Source organism: Ursus arctos, unplaced genomic scaffold, assembly GCF_023065955.2.
Source record: "Ursus arctos isolate Adak ecotype North America unplaced genomic scaffold, UrsArc2.0 scaffold_34, whole genome shotgun sequence".
Taxonomy (NCBI): Eukaryota; Metazoa; Chordata; class Mammalia; order Carnivora; family Ursidae; genus Ursus; species Ursus arctos.
The window spans coordinates 3,417,331-3,430,710 of NW_026623030.1; the positions used below are offsets into that span (position 1 = coordinate 3,417,331).

The window sequence follows — 13,380 nt, forward strand, 5'->3', positions numbered from 1 at the left end:
TGTCTCTGAGAATACAGCTTGGCACCCAACTGCTGGGAAATAAATACTTCATGACTAGGAGATGAAATCACTTATAAATCTTAAAAGGCCAAAGCAAGCCCTTGTATTTATTACAGAATTCCAGTGAGAACCTTTTCTGTTTCATGAATTTCCTTCAACAGCACGCCAATAGGATTTTCTTCAAGTGAGCACTTAACAAGACCTGACCTCTCTGCCTGCCTCCAGGGGGTGCAGCCCCACCTGAGAGATGCTGGACACACTGCTGGTCTTCCTCTTCAGGGTGCCCTCCTGACACACTGTCAGCAGATTGCTGGGGAGGATGGAGCGGAAGTCATTGAAGGATCGCCTCCGCACACCTTCAAGCTCCTCAGGGACTCGGAGGGAATGAGGAGGGACCTTGGGGAACAGTTTTGAAAGCAGAGACTCTTCTGTGTTGCTGTAACGCCCAAACGCTCGTGAGATTCCTATCAGGCATGGGATCGCATACTTGCAAAGGTATTCTAGAAGACAAAGTGAAAATGTTCCGATATCAGAAAGTTGCCTGGGAGAGTTGTGCTGCCCCAGCTCATAACACTGGCTGACATCTCACAACCCACCCCCTAGCAAATGTGACAGGTCAGAACAAGTCACATCAATAGGTCAGCTCCAAGGGCTGACATGAACAACTTCAGACCACATCTCTGTCACACACAGCTGTTCTCTTTGGGAGGTCTCAATCTATGCATGGTACACCCAAATCAGTAACACAGATAAGTGCTGTTACCAGGCACCTTTACTAAAACAATATATTTCGTCCCCCTGGGATTACGTTGGTAGCCTTACGCTAGAGGCAGTCGGGCATGCTATAAATGAAGAAACTGAGGCCCAAAAAGGGTGAGGTGACTTGTCTAAGGTCACCTGGTATTCAGGTAGCAGAGCTGTGCTCATGACCCCCATGTGGCCTCTTAGCTAACACGCAACGAAGGCAAACGAATACAGGAAGGTTTCCTCCATCAGGTACACAAGTAGTAAAGCACAAAAAAGAAGGCTGGGAAAAGCAAAGGAAAAAAGTAATCACAGAGCCATTAAGAAAAAAAAAAGCCCAGATTTATAATCATACCTTTTTCTTGAATCTCCAAGGCCTGGCACATTCCCAAAAGGACATGCAAAACCTGCAAAAGTGCCTCTAAAATCTGTAATAGCCACGGAAACAGAAAAAAGACAAATTTATAACCAAAATCAGGTAAGTACCACAAAATTCATTCAGAATTAGGAGGAGCTTTACACATTATATCATCCATACCAATGTCTGATACATAAATCCCCGAATGACAGCTCTGCCGAATGGCCAATTAGCCAACCTTCCAGGGACAGAAACCAGCTCTCCTGGGTTGGTCCACAGTGCCTCCTAACTCTGGGACAATATTGTCCTTTGGGGCTTGTGACCCCTAGCCCTTGGAGCCACTCCTTTTTCCCTATTCCAGAAACAGGTGAAAGGCCCCCAAATCTCTTTTCATGGCAAATATTCCTTGTACTTTTTTTTTTAATTTTTTTAAGATTTTATAATTTATTTATTTGACAGAGAGAGAGAGCCAGTGAGAGGGAACACAAGCAGGGGGAGTGGGAGAGGAAGAAGCAGGCTCCCAGCGGAGCAGGGAGCCTAATGCAGGGCTCGATCCCAGGACCCTGGGATCACGCTGGAGCCTCGATCCCAGGACCCTGGGATCACGCCTGGAGCCGGAGCCAAAGGCAAAGGCTTAACAACTGAGCCACCCAGGCGCCCCCCCACCTAGTTCTTTTAATCCATTCCTTAGGATTACATGTCCTTTATGATGCTGAGTACCTGCTTCTGACTTCACAGTAGTCCCATGTGTCAGAAACAGCCTCGAACTGTGGTGCTCAGGAAAATACATTAATTTTCCAAGGATGTTGGGACTCACCCTGAGCAATCACCACACTCAAAACATATTCTAGACTTCTGTGTACATGACATCAGCGTTTTGGCAGCCGCTTCACTCTGCTGGCTCAATGAGCTTACTGATATGTAAAATACCGATTCTTTTCTACACCTCTACTGATGCTCTTGGTATTTTTTGCCTGTCATTGATGCCATCAAAGCTCAGGGGATTAGCTTTAGTTCATCATACTGGTCTCTGATTCCCAGCATTGTCTCATCTATAAATGAAACCAACTTGCTTTCTGAAGCTTTGTTTATGGCCCTGGCTCATTTTGCTTCAATGGTAGAGGGTTGGGGGATGGGCTAGGGTAGGCTTCTGCTGGGCTGGCACCCTCGGGGTAGTCCTTCGGACAACTCCACAAACCTTCCAAATTGTTTTGGCCTTCAGCCCATATTCTAGATCTAGGATGTCAGGAAGGTGTTTCTCTAATGCCTTGATGAAGATCAATTATACTACATCCACCTTATTTCCCTCTACTACCAGTCTTGGAGGAAACCCCAGGCAAAGAAGAGAATAAAATTGGTCTCATATGACGTGTTCCTAACCAAGGTAAATTTCTGACATTTTGCTAATGTTAAATGATGGTGAATAACATATTAAGACTTGAAAAGCAAGACTTTCTCCATTTCGTGTATTAAAGTTATGCCATCATCTTTAGTATTGACATTCTGATAAATGTTATTTACAAAAAAGCCCTTAACTTAGAGCCTGCTAACTTCTGAAATAATGATATACAATTCTAATATATTTAGTTATATCTTTGGCCAACCTAAAAATAAAGAACCTAAACTAAGAAAGAAGAATGGAGAAGAATGTTAATGGCAGAAATACTGACAAGAGAATTTACAGTCTGATTAAGGAAAGAGATTTTAAAAATTAAAAAGCAAATACAAGAACTCAAAAAGCATAGCTAGCTGGGAACGTTTAATATATAGACAAGCAACCAGCACTCCTTGGCATGACCCGAGGATAGCAGCATATACAAACTGATTTTCAAAATAAAAAATCTGATTAAGAAAAAGTTTAAGTTATGATTGTATTCTCTTTTTTTTTTTAAGATTTTATTTATTTATTTGACAGAGAGGTAGCAAGAGAGGGAACACAAGCAGGGGGAGTGGGAGAGGAAGAAGCAGGCTTCCCACTGAGCAGGGAGCCCGGTGCAGGGCTCGATCCCAGAAGGCTGAGATCATGACCTGAGCCGAAGGCAGACGCTTAACGACTGGGCCACCCAGGCGCCCCTGACTGTATTCTTTGTTTAAAAAAGAGAATAGTATGAAAGGCATTTAAGTAATATTTCAACAAAATAAACTAAAACGAAAAAAATCTGGGCACTTAAAATCTGGGTATAATTTCAACTATCCAGATAATTCCCTCCTATGAATGAATCCCCAACGGGGAGTCAGGAAAGTGAGCTGCATCTGCCTTTTGCTGCCAACTTCACAGGGCTGTGGGGAGAGCTGGATGCGACAAGAGTCAAGAGGTCACTGGGTAACCTGGAAAGTACTGTAGGCAAGTATTCAATGTTCCTTGGTTGTGTTAGTACAAAATAAATCAACTACACAACCCAATCACTTCAAAGTTTTTTTTACTCTTTTTGTTACTTTGGGACTCTTTTTGATTGTATAGAAATGCACTCGAGGGGCACCTGGGTGGCTCAGTTGGTTAAGTGTCTGCCTTTAGCTCAGGTCATGATCTTGGGGTCCTGGGATTGAGCTCCCTCGCTCAGCGCAGAGTCTGCTTCTTCTTCTCCCTCTACCCCTCCCCCTGCTCATGCTCACTCTCTCTCTCTCAAATAAAATCTAGAAAGAAAGAAAGAAAGAAAGAAAGAAAGAAAGAAAGAAAGAGGAAGGAAGGAAGGAAGGAAGGAAGGAAGGAAGGAAGGAAGGAAGGAAGGAAGGAAGACATTCCAATTCACCACACACTTACCTCATCCCGAAGTGAGGGGTCCCTATAAGCCACATCAGACAGCAAAGTGACCAAGCAGAAGCTGAAGCTCTCTGCAACCGGGAGGGTGGCTGGAAGGCACACAGACACGAGTCAAATCATTACCACTGAGACACTGGGCCGCACCTACTGGCCATCCGATTCGGTAAGTTCCCTCTCTCACAGGGCCTGTTAAGGGACCAGTTTACAGGGATTGCTGCCCTCACTGAGGTGAACCTCAAAGGAAGATATGGGCCCAACATGGTTGCTGAGAAATACCCCTAACTTTTCTTTTAATAGAATGCTTTGGTTCAATAAACTTAAATGTTTCTGAGCCAATTTATAGTTTGAGATTATGCAGTCTCTCAACAAGACAGACTCCATTTTTTATTCCCGACCTAAATTTCTATTTGGTGAGAAACCAATCTTGATAGAGTATAAGAGATGGTATATGGAGGCTAACCATCAAATACTAATTATTACTACTTTTTTAAAAAAAAAAAGATTTTATTTATTTATTTGACAGAGACAGCCAGCAAGAGAGGGAACACAAGCAGGGGGAGTGGGAGAGGAAGAAGCAGGCTCCCAGTGGAAGAGCCTGATGTGGGGCTCGATCCCAGGACTCTGGGATCACGCCCTGAGCCGAAGGCAGACGCTTAACGACTGTGCCACCCAGGTGCCCCACCCCCACTACTTTAAACTGAATTAAATGTTTATATTTCTTTTCTGCTTTATTTTGACAAGCAGAGAATACCTAATTAAGAGCTTCCAAAGATTTGTTCTATTCCTAATAGATTTTTATGCCCTTCCACTACCAACCTCTTCATAGGGAGGTCCTTAGGAGCATGGCCTCAAGGTTGGGAAGGGATCACTGTACCTAAAAGACCAAAAGCTAACCAGCGCTTCTATGGCGTGCACCTTAAAAATGTCAGAATTGCTGCTGTGTAGGTCTAATCACTATTAAAAATTTAATCAATTTTGAATATTGAATATTTAACCAAGATCTATTCATAGTACATAGCGGAAGACTGTTACGTGTTCACTTCTGTACCTATGATTTTAAGATTCAGCTCTAGGTCCTTCTTAAACTTGAGTGTGATCAGAATCACCTGGAGGCTTATTAAAACGCAGACTGCCAGCTTCCCTAGCCCCAGAGTTCTAATTCAGTAGCTCTGATGTGGGGACTGAGAATCTGCATTTCTGACAAGTTCTCAGGTGATGCTGCTGCTGCTGGTTCTGGAATGGCACTTTGAGAACTACTCCTCTAGAATTTAAAAGCATAAATCATACTGCCTTAATAAAAAATAAAAGAGTGAAATGCTACCTAATATTGGAAATTTATATATCTCTAACAATGTTTCAAATGGTGCTAAAACTTTCATCCTAAAAACAAAGCTGGGGGCATCACAATGCCGGATTTCGAGCTGTACTACAAAGCTGTGATCACAAAGACAGCATGGTACTGGCACAAAAACAGACACATAGACCAATGGAACAGAATAGAGAGCCCAGAAATGGACCCTCGGCTCTTTGGGCAACTAATATTTGATAAAGCAGGAAAAAACATCCAGTGGGAAAAAGACAGTCTCTTCAATAAATGGTGCTGGGAAAATTGGACAGCTACATGCAAAAGAATGAAACTTGACCACTATCTCACACCATACACAAAAATAAACTCCAAATGGATGAAAGACCTCAATGTGAGACAGGAATCTATCAAAATTCTAGAGGAGAACATAGGCAACAACCTCTATGACATCGGCCAAAGCAACCTTTTTCATGACACATCCCCAAAGGCAAGAGAAACAAAAGATAAAATGAATTTATGGGACTTCATCAAGATTAAAAGTTTCTGCACAGCCAAGGAAACAGTCAGAAAAACTAAGAGGCAGCCCACGGAATGGGAGAATATATTTGCAAATGACACTACAGATAAAGGACTGGTATCCAAGATCTACAAAGAACTTCTCAAACTCAATACATGAGAAACAAATAAATCAAAAAATGGGCAGAAGATATGAACAGACACTTTTCCAATGAAGACATACAAATGGCTAACAGACACATGAAAAAATGTTCAAAATCATTAGCCATCAAGGAAATTCAAATCAAAACCACACTGAGATACCACCTTACGCCAGTTAGAATGGCAAAAATAGACAAGGCAAGAAACAACAATTGTTGGAGAGGATGTGGAGAAAGGGGATCCCTCCTACATTGTTGGTGGGAATGCAAGTTGGTACAGCCACTCTGGAAAACAGTGTGGAGGTCCCTTAAAAAGTTAAAAATTGAGCTACCCTATGATCCAGCCATTGCACTACTGGGTATTTACCCCAAAGATACAGACGTAGTGAAGAGAAGGGCCATATGCACCCCAATGTTCATAGCAGCAATGTCCACAATAGCTAAATTGTGGAAGGAGCCGAGATGCCCTTTAACAGATGACTGGATTAAGAAGTTGTGGTCCATATATACAATGGAATATTACTCAGCTATCAGAAAGAACGAGTTCTCAACATTTGCTACAACATGGACAGCACTGGAGGAGATAATGCTAAGTGAAATAAGTCAAGCAGAGAAAGACAACTATCATATGATTTCTCTCATCTATGGAACATAAGAACTAGGATGATCAGTAGGGGAAGAAAGGGATAAAGAAAGGGGGAGGTAATCAGAAGGGGGAATGAAACATGAGAGACTATGGACTATGAGAAACAAACTGAGGACTTCAGAGGGGAGGGGGGTGGGGGAATGGGATAGACCGGTGATGGGTAGTAAGGAGGGCACGTATTGCATGGTGCACTGGGTGTTATACACAACTAATGAATCATCGAGCCTTACATCGGAAACCGGGGATGTACTGTATGGTGACTAACATAATATAATAAAAAATCATTAAAAAAAAAAAAAAAACTTTCATCCTAGTGGGAGTCCATGTACACGGAAGTGATACTTGCTTTGAAAGAAAAGAAAATAGAATCAACTTCTACTGGTATTCTACTTCTCACCAAGTTAGATAACAGTAGTGGACAGAGATGTCTGACTTTTTAGCAATGCTTTCTATTTAACCTGTAGTCCTTTAAGGTGGGAGGATGAGCAAAACAGGGAAAGGGGATTAAAAGGTACAAACTTCCAGTTCTAAAACAAAGAAGACATAGGGACACAATGTACAACATAGGAATATTGTCAATAACAGGTAATGACTCAGTGTGGTAACAGACTAACAGACGGAAGCAAGATTTATTGTTGTGATCACTTTGTAACGTATATAAACTTCAAATCGTTATGTTGTATGTCTGGAACCAATATAATATTGTATGCCAACTACAGTTCAATTAAAAAAAATTGTAGTCCTTTAAATTCCAGGATACATGCATAATTTGGGGTCTGTCAGTTTTAGGCATAGTAGGTTACCAGAAATGATGAAACCCGAAGGACAAGAGGAATACGCACAAGCAGGATGTTCATGAGAAGAGCAAAACCCATCTTTAGCAGGCTGAGCCCACCCAACAAATTAGAGCCAGGCCACCAATGAAAAGGACAAGGGCCTTCACTATAGGCACCAACCCCCTGCTATGTCTGAAGGTGGGCCTCAGGCCTCACATAGGGAGATTACAAGAAAACTTCGGTCTCCAGGGTCATGATCTCTAGAATGTTGGAGGTGTTCCAAATTGATATGGGAGTCTTGGGAAATCAATATATATGAACATCAGTGTTACAGGTGCTTAGCACAATGCCTGGCACATAGCGGACTTATACACCATTTTTAAAGATACAAAATTTAAAACTCAGCAACAGCAATAAAACGATCAACTATTTACAGTGAACATGGTGTTCAAGTCCTGGACATCCATCTCACTCTTCCTTTTTGAGCAGCAGTGATGCAATTTGGAGAACTGGATTCACTCCAGGAGTGAGCCTATTCATCTAAAGATAATAGAAACTGGTTCAGAGATGGGCAGGTGACCCAGTTCTGGCAAGGAGACATGAGAAAAGGCTCCTGAAGGTCTCCAAGTTTCTGTTCACTCCCAGAGTGCAATGAGAAGCCCGTTTTCTCAGCCTTGCCCTCGCCCCCTCTCGACCATGGGCTCTGGACAACAATGAGTAAGCGTAGCCCACGCTGCTGCAGACAGGCAGTTGTATCACAGCCAAGAGTGGAACCAGACAGAAACATTGTACCTGATGCATTAATATGATTAAACACCTAATTCATACAGACTGTGAGCATACATGCTCTTCCCTGAATTCAGGAAAAAATTTGTACAAAATTACCTCTGCCTTTCCGAGCTGTGCTTTCTTCTACCCAATATACTTTCGGAAGACCTTTAAGCAGTCGAAGAAGGTAAGGAACCACAGCATCTTTGTGCTTAAAAAAAAAAAAAAAAAATACATTTCATATAACGTGTGGCTGGTAGCTTTTTAGTGCTAGGCCCAAAGTAAAGCACACACACTCTAATCATCTCCAAGATGGATGTTCACATGGCACGGCACCCTTGCTGTTTCCATGTGGCAGCAGCAGGTGGCATTCGGAGGTTATCCCACTGCCTGCAGCAGAGGTGCCTAAGGAAGGGCTAAAACCTGCCCTTCTGCTGCTGAACATCCAGCCTGGCTCTGGCCTGCGCTGGGGGCTGAGCCCCCATGAAGGCCTCTCCAGAAGAAGGTATGTGTGCACACACACTCTCAAAACTGTCTTCAACGAGAGTGTTCAGAGAGCCCCCAAACCCTTCAGTGGGCCCCAGGCTCAGATCCTCTAGACTGAGGGAAGGTCACAGCCACAAGCTTCTAAGCTTGGTGATACTTCTGCTATTCATGGCCCTTTTCCTCTTTTTTTTTTTTTTTTTTAATTTTCTGTTTCATGTTTCCTTTTGCTTATCTCAAACTGAACATTAGACTTTATAGCCATCATTAGGCAATACAAAACCTACTTTCTTCTAGTTTCCAAACTAGCCAGTCAACATGTCACTTCATAACCTTCCATGATTGACTCTTTTGGTTGTTTCCCTATTTATAACTGCTCCAGTTAAGGATAGGTAAGTGTGCTCCTGAGAAGGGGGATACTATTTGATGTTCTGAAATACTGAAAACAAAACAAAACATGTGGTAATATTGAAAACATGGCTCCAAATTCTGTGACACTCCTTCCACTGAAAGGTAGAGTCAGATTCACCTCCCTTGGAAAATGGGCTGCCTTAGTGACTTGCTTCTGGTGTTTCAGAAAGTACAGTTGACTCTTAACACGGGTTTGAAGTGCACAGGTCCACTTACATATGGATTTTTTTACAGTACTGTAAATGTATTTTCTCTTCCTTACAGTCTTAAGAACATTTTCTCCAGCTTACTTTATTGTTTTTGGTAAGGCTTCTGGTCAGCAATAGGCTACTAGTAGTTATGTTTTGGGGGAGTCAAAAGTTATGCGTGGATTTTCAACTGCACAGGGGGTCAGTGTCCCTAAACCCTATGCTGTTCAACAGTCAACTGTAGTTTAAGAGACTGACTTCCCAGGCTAAAGAAGACAGACAGTACAGCATCCATCTGGCTTTTTCTCAGGACACATGCCCTCGGGACCCAGACATTACATTGTGACAAAGTGACATAGCCCAGGCCACATGGAGAAGCCATGTACATAGGGGTGCCCTGGCTGAGTGCCCCAGCTTAGGTCCCAGCCAATAGCCAGGATCAACCCACACACATGTGCATGAACGAGCCTTCAGGTGATTTCAGCCCCTAGCCTTCAAGCCCCTCCAGGTAACACTGAATGGAGCAGAGACAGTGACTCTACTGTGCTCTGTCTAAACTGGAGATGCATGAGAAAAAAGCAAAAACAAAACCAACCTGTTGTATTAAGCCACTAAATTATGGGGTAGTTTGTTACACCACACACATAACCACAACAAATAGAGAACTTTCTTTAGCAAAAACAAAATAACCTTCCTCTAAATCAGATGAAGGAGATGCCTACACCTGTCTAGGATCCTAGTGTACTGAGAGGCACAAAACTCCAAAGGATGTGTATGGCATGGCTCCCTGCAGAGGAAGTGCCCCCAGGAGTTCTCTCCTGTAGGACCTGTGATGGCTTTTGTAGCATGTAGTAGTAAACTACTTCCGCTACTCTGGCCACAACTGCTGCCAGGGCAGCCCACTGAATGGACTTGAAGGCCAGTCCCACAGCCCATCCTGGCTGGAGGCATGGAACATCGACACCAGGTGAACCAAGAGAAAGCTGGTCCCTAGGGTTCAGGGGGCTGCTGAAGCCTGCTGGGCTCCTCTCCTGGTGTCAGTGAGGCCAATGGGCTTCCTAGGAGCGCTGGCAGACTGTGTGGCTCAAGGAGCTGATACCCCAGGTCCCGCCAACCCTTACCAGGAACCCAAATTACACCAAGGTAATTTGTATTTGTCTCTTCCTTGCCAACCTAAAAAGCCTACCACAAATATTAGGGACTTATAGGTAAATCTATTAAGTAATGTGTTTGCCAAAGATATTTTCGATTAATACACATTTGAATGCCAGTTTCTCATACAGATTATTTTAAAAATTTGTTTCCTCCCTTTATATTTAAATTTAAGTAAGACTTTGGAAATAGAAAAGTAGAAATTATTTTCCTTCTTTCCACATTTATAAATAAATAGGAAGAATAATTAAAATGCAGTTTATATGCATCCAATTTTGGTTTTTCATGTGGCCTTGGTCAAACAATCTATTTAATTCTCAAACTACTGCTCTAAAATTAAAATGCTTATTTTTTTTCAAATGTATGAATATTCTGTCAAAAATGTTAATCCTTACTGAAGTAGAATTTCCAGGACATGTAAGCATTTTTAGATAAATAAAAATTCAAATAGCTAACATCTTTATTTTCCTAACATGGCATGATTAAACATGGAATTAAAAGTGATTGTTCCTAATGATAAAAATAAATAAGCAAATAATAGATTCTGTATTCAGTGATTAGCCATTTTGCTTCAATTAACCTTGGGAAGTAAAAAAAAAAAAAAAAAAAAGCCACATCATTTTGTTGGAGTCACAACACTGATTTTTAAATCACCTCTAAAAGATATATTAACATGTACTCTAAAACTTATTTTATATCTATCGCAGTTCTTTTTTTTTTTTTAAGATTTTTTTTTTAATTTTTGGGGGCACCTGGGTGCTCAGTTGGTTAAGCGTCTGCCTTCAGTTCAAGTCATGATCCCTGGGTCCTGGGACAGGACCCGCATTCACCTTGCTGCTTAGCGGGGAGTCTGCTTCCTACTCCCTTCTCCCCTCCCCCCACTTGTGCTTTCTCTCTCACTCATTCTCTCTCAAATAAAATAAAATGTTTTTTTAAAAAAGATTTTTTTTTTTAATTTTTAAGTAATCTCTATACCCAATGTGGGGCTTGAACTCAACCCCAAGATCAAGAGTCATATGCTCTACCGACTGTACCAGCCAGGCGCCCCTATATCTATCACAAATCTGAAAAAGACTGTATTATGTCAAAATTATCTCAAAGAACACTATCCTTTTAGAAGGAAACAAAAAATGGTTACTCAGTCTGACTGATGAACATTTGACCTTAGATTGAAAATCAAGTCTACTCTGGAGGGCACACAATTACTTTACAAAGCACTTTAATTAACTTCCTGGCCAAACAAAACACAATAACAACAACCAAAAACCACTTTAACAACTTAATTATTCATACAGTTCAAAAAACAAAATTTATTAAGAGGGTGTACATTAATTAAACTAATTACTCCCACCTGTTCCACACACTCTGCCTCACCATCACTACCCACTTTTACTAGGTTCATAAGCATTCTTCTAGTACTGCTTTAGGTAAATATAAACAGGTACACATTTAAATTCTGCAGAAACACTTTTAATGCAGTAAAGATTTACCTGAAGATCAGATTCAATGAGAAAAATGCCCAACGCGATCACGGCATCTCTCCGTCTTTCATCCAGTTGGAAAATCCCATGGAAGTCTACTGGGCACATACAAAGCAGCTTTTGGACCTAGAAAATGAGACCCAAAACAACAAAAAAACCCATAGATTAAAAAAATATAAACCCACAATCAGAATATAGGACAGAAACCAGTAGCATAAAATCCCAGTGAGTCTACATAACCAATAAGACACTTTCTTCCAATTCAAAAATCATAGGAAGATCATCTCTAGCTTCTCCAATGATCATTCACACGCTCCCAAAACACGTATGTGCTGAGGAACCAGGACCAGGAGTTAAAACGATGCACACACGGAGGAGGTAAAGCCCAAGAGCTGATGTCTGCAATTCAGAGTTACAACAGTCAGTCATGGGTCTCTACTGCCCAGCGGTGCCCAAGAGCAGTTTACCCAAACCCACCCACAGTCATAATCCTCCTGTAGGGTTCTTTAAAAGATCAAATGTGTGTAAAGCACTTAGGACTATGCACAGTACATACTAGGTGCTCAACAAACAGTATCTGTTGTTACTGGATATGCCATAATAGTGGCTAGCAGAAGCAAATGGGCAATAAGTCAGCAATTTACTGAATATACGGAAAAATTCGAGTTTTTTCAAAACAAAACAATGGTAAATGTCTTACATAAAGGTACTAAAAACCTAGATTTATTATGAATAGGAAACTAGGTGATGCCAATCTTGAAAATCCCTGCCACAAGAACCTCTTAGCAGAGCATTCAGACACACCAGGAGGCCTCAACCTTGCTGTTCTGTTAACAGCCCCAAGGAGAAGTTGCTCACTGACATTCATACAGTCTCATGGGATTTTTTCTTTTTAAGATTTTATTTATTTATTTGAGAGAGAGAGAAAGAGAGCAAGCACAAGCAGTGGGGAGGAGCAGAGGGAAGAGAAGGAGCCTGACCAGGACCCCAGGATCATGACCTGAGCCGAAGGCAGACACTTAACCAACTGAGCCACCCAGGCACCCTGGTGGCATGTTTTAATGGCAAAGGACGTTGAGAATAATGCTTGAGGGGCGCATGGGTGGCTCAGTCGTTAAGCGTCTGGCTTCGGCTCAGGGCGTGATCCCGGGGTCCTGGAATCGAGCCCCAGGTCAGGCTCCTCCGCTGGGAGCCTGCTTCTTCCTCTCCCACTCCCCCTGCTTGTGTTCCCTCTCTCACTGGCTGTCTCTCAAATAAATAAATAAAATCTTTAAAAAAAAATAGAGAATAATGCTTGAGATTTGCCCTGAAAATATCAATTACCATTGCAATTTTTAAAAAGAAAGCAGATTTTAAAAGGGCAAATACAGGGGCGCCTGGGTGGCACAGCAGTTAAGCGTCTGCCTTTGGCTCAGGGTGTGATCCCGGCGTTCTGGGATCGAGCCCCACATCAGGCTCCTCCACTGGGAGCCTGCTTCTTCCTCTCCCAGTCCCCCTGCTTGTGTTCCCTCTCTCACTGGCTGTCTCTATCTCTGCTGAATAAATAAAAATAAAATCTTTAAAAAATAATAAAAAATAAAAATAAAAGGGCAAATACACAAGCCAGAAAGAGAAGCACCTTCTAACCTGAAAACAGGTAATATTCTTTGT

General features: G+C 42.0%; 1 protein-coding gene across 1 annotated transcript in view; it reads right to left on the reverse strand.

Moving 5' to 3' along the window:
- PI4KA (phosphatidylinositol 4-kinase alpha) overlaps positions 1-13,380 on the reverse strand; it is a 119,817-nt gene that overhangs the window by 88,800 nt on the left and 17,637 nt on the right. The window contains exons 2-6 of the mRNA XM_026487827.4: positions 11,740-11,856; positions 8,133-8,226; positions 3,864-3,952; positions 1,100-1,172; positions 241-500 (exon numbers count right to left, since the gene is read on the reverse strand). Of these exons, the coding sequence (XP_026343612.1) occupies positions 241-500; positions 1,100-1,172; positions 3,864-3,952; positions 8,133-8,226; positions 11,740-11,856 (633 nt within the window). The remainder of the gene's footprint in view (positions 1-240; positions 501-1,099; positions 1,173-3,863; positions 3,953-8,132; positions 8,227-11,739; positions 11,857-13,380) is intronic.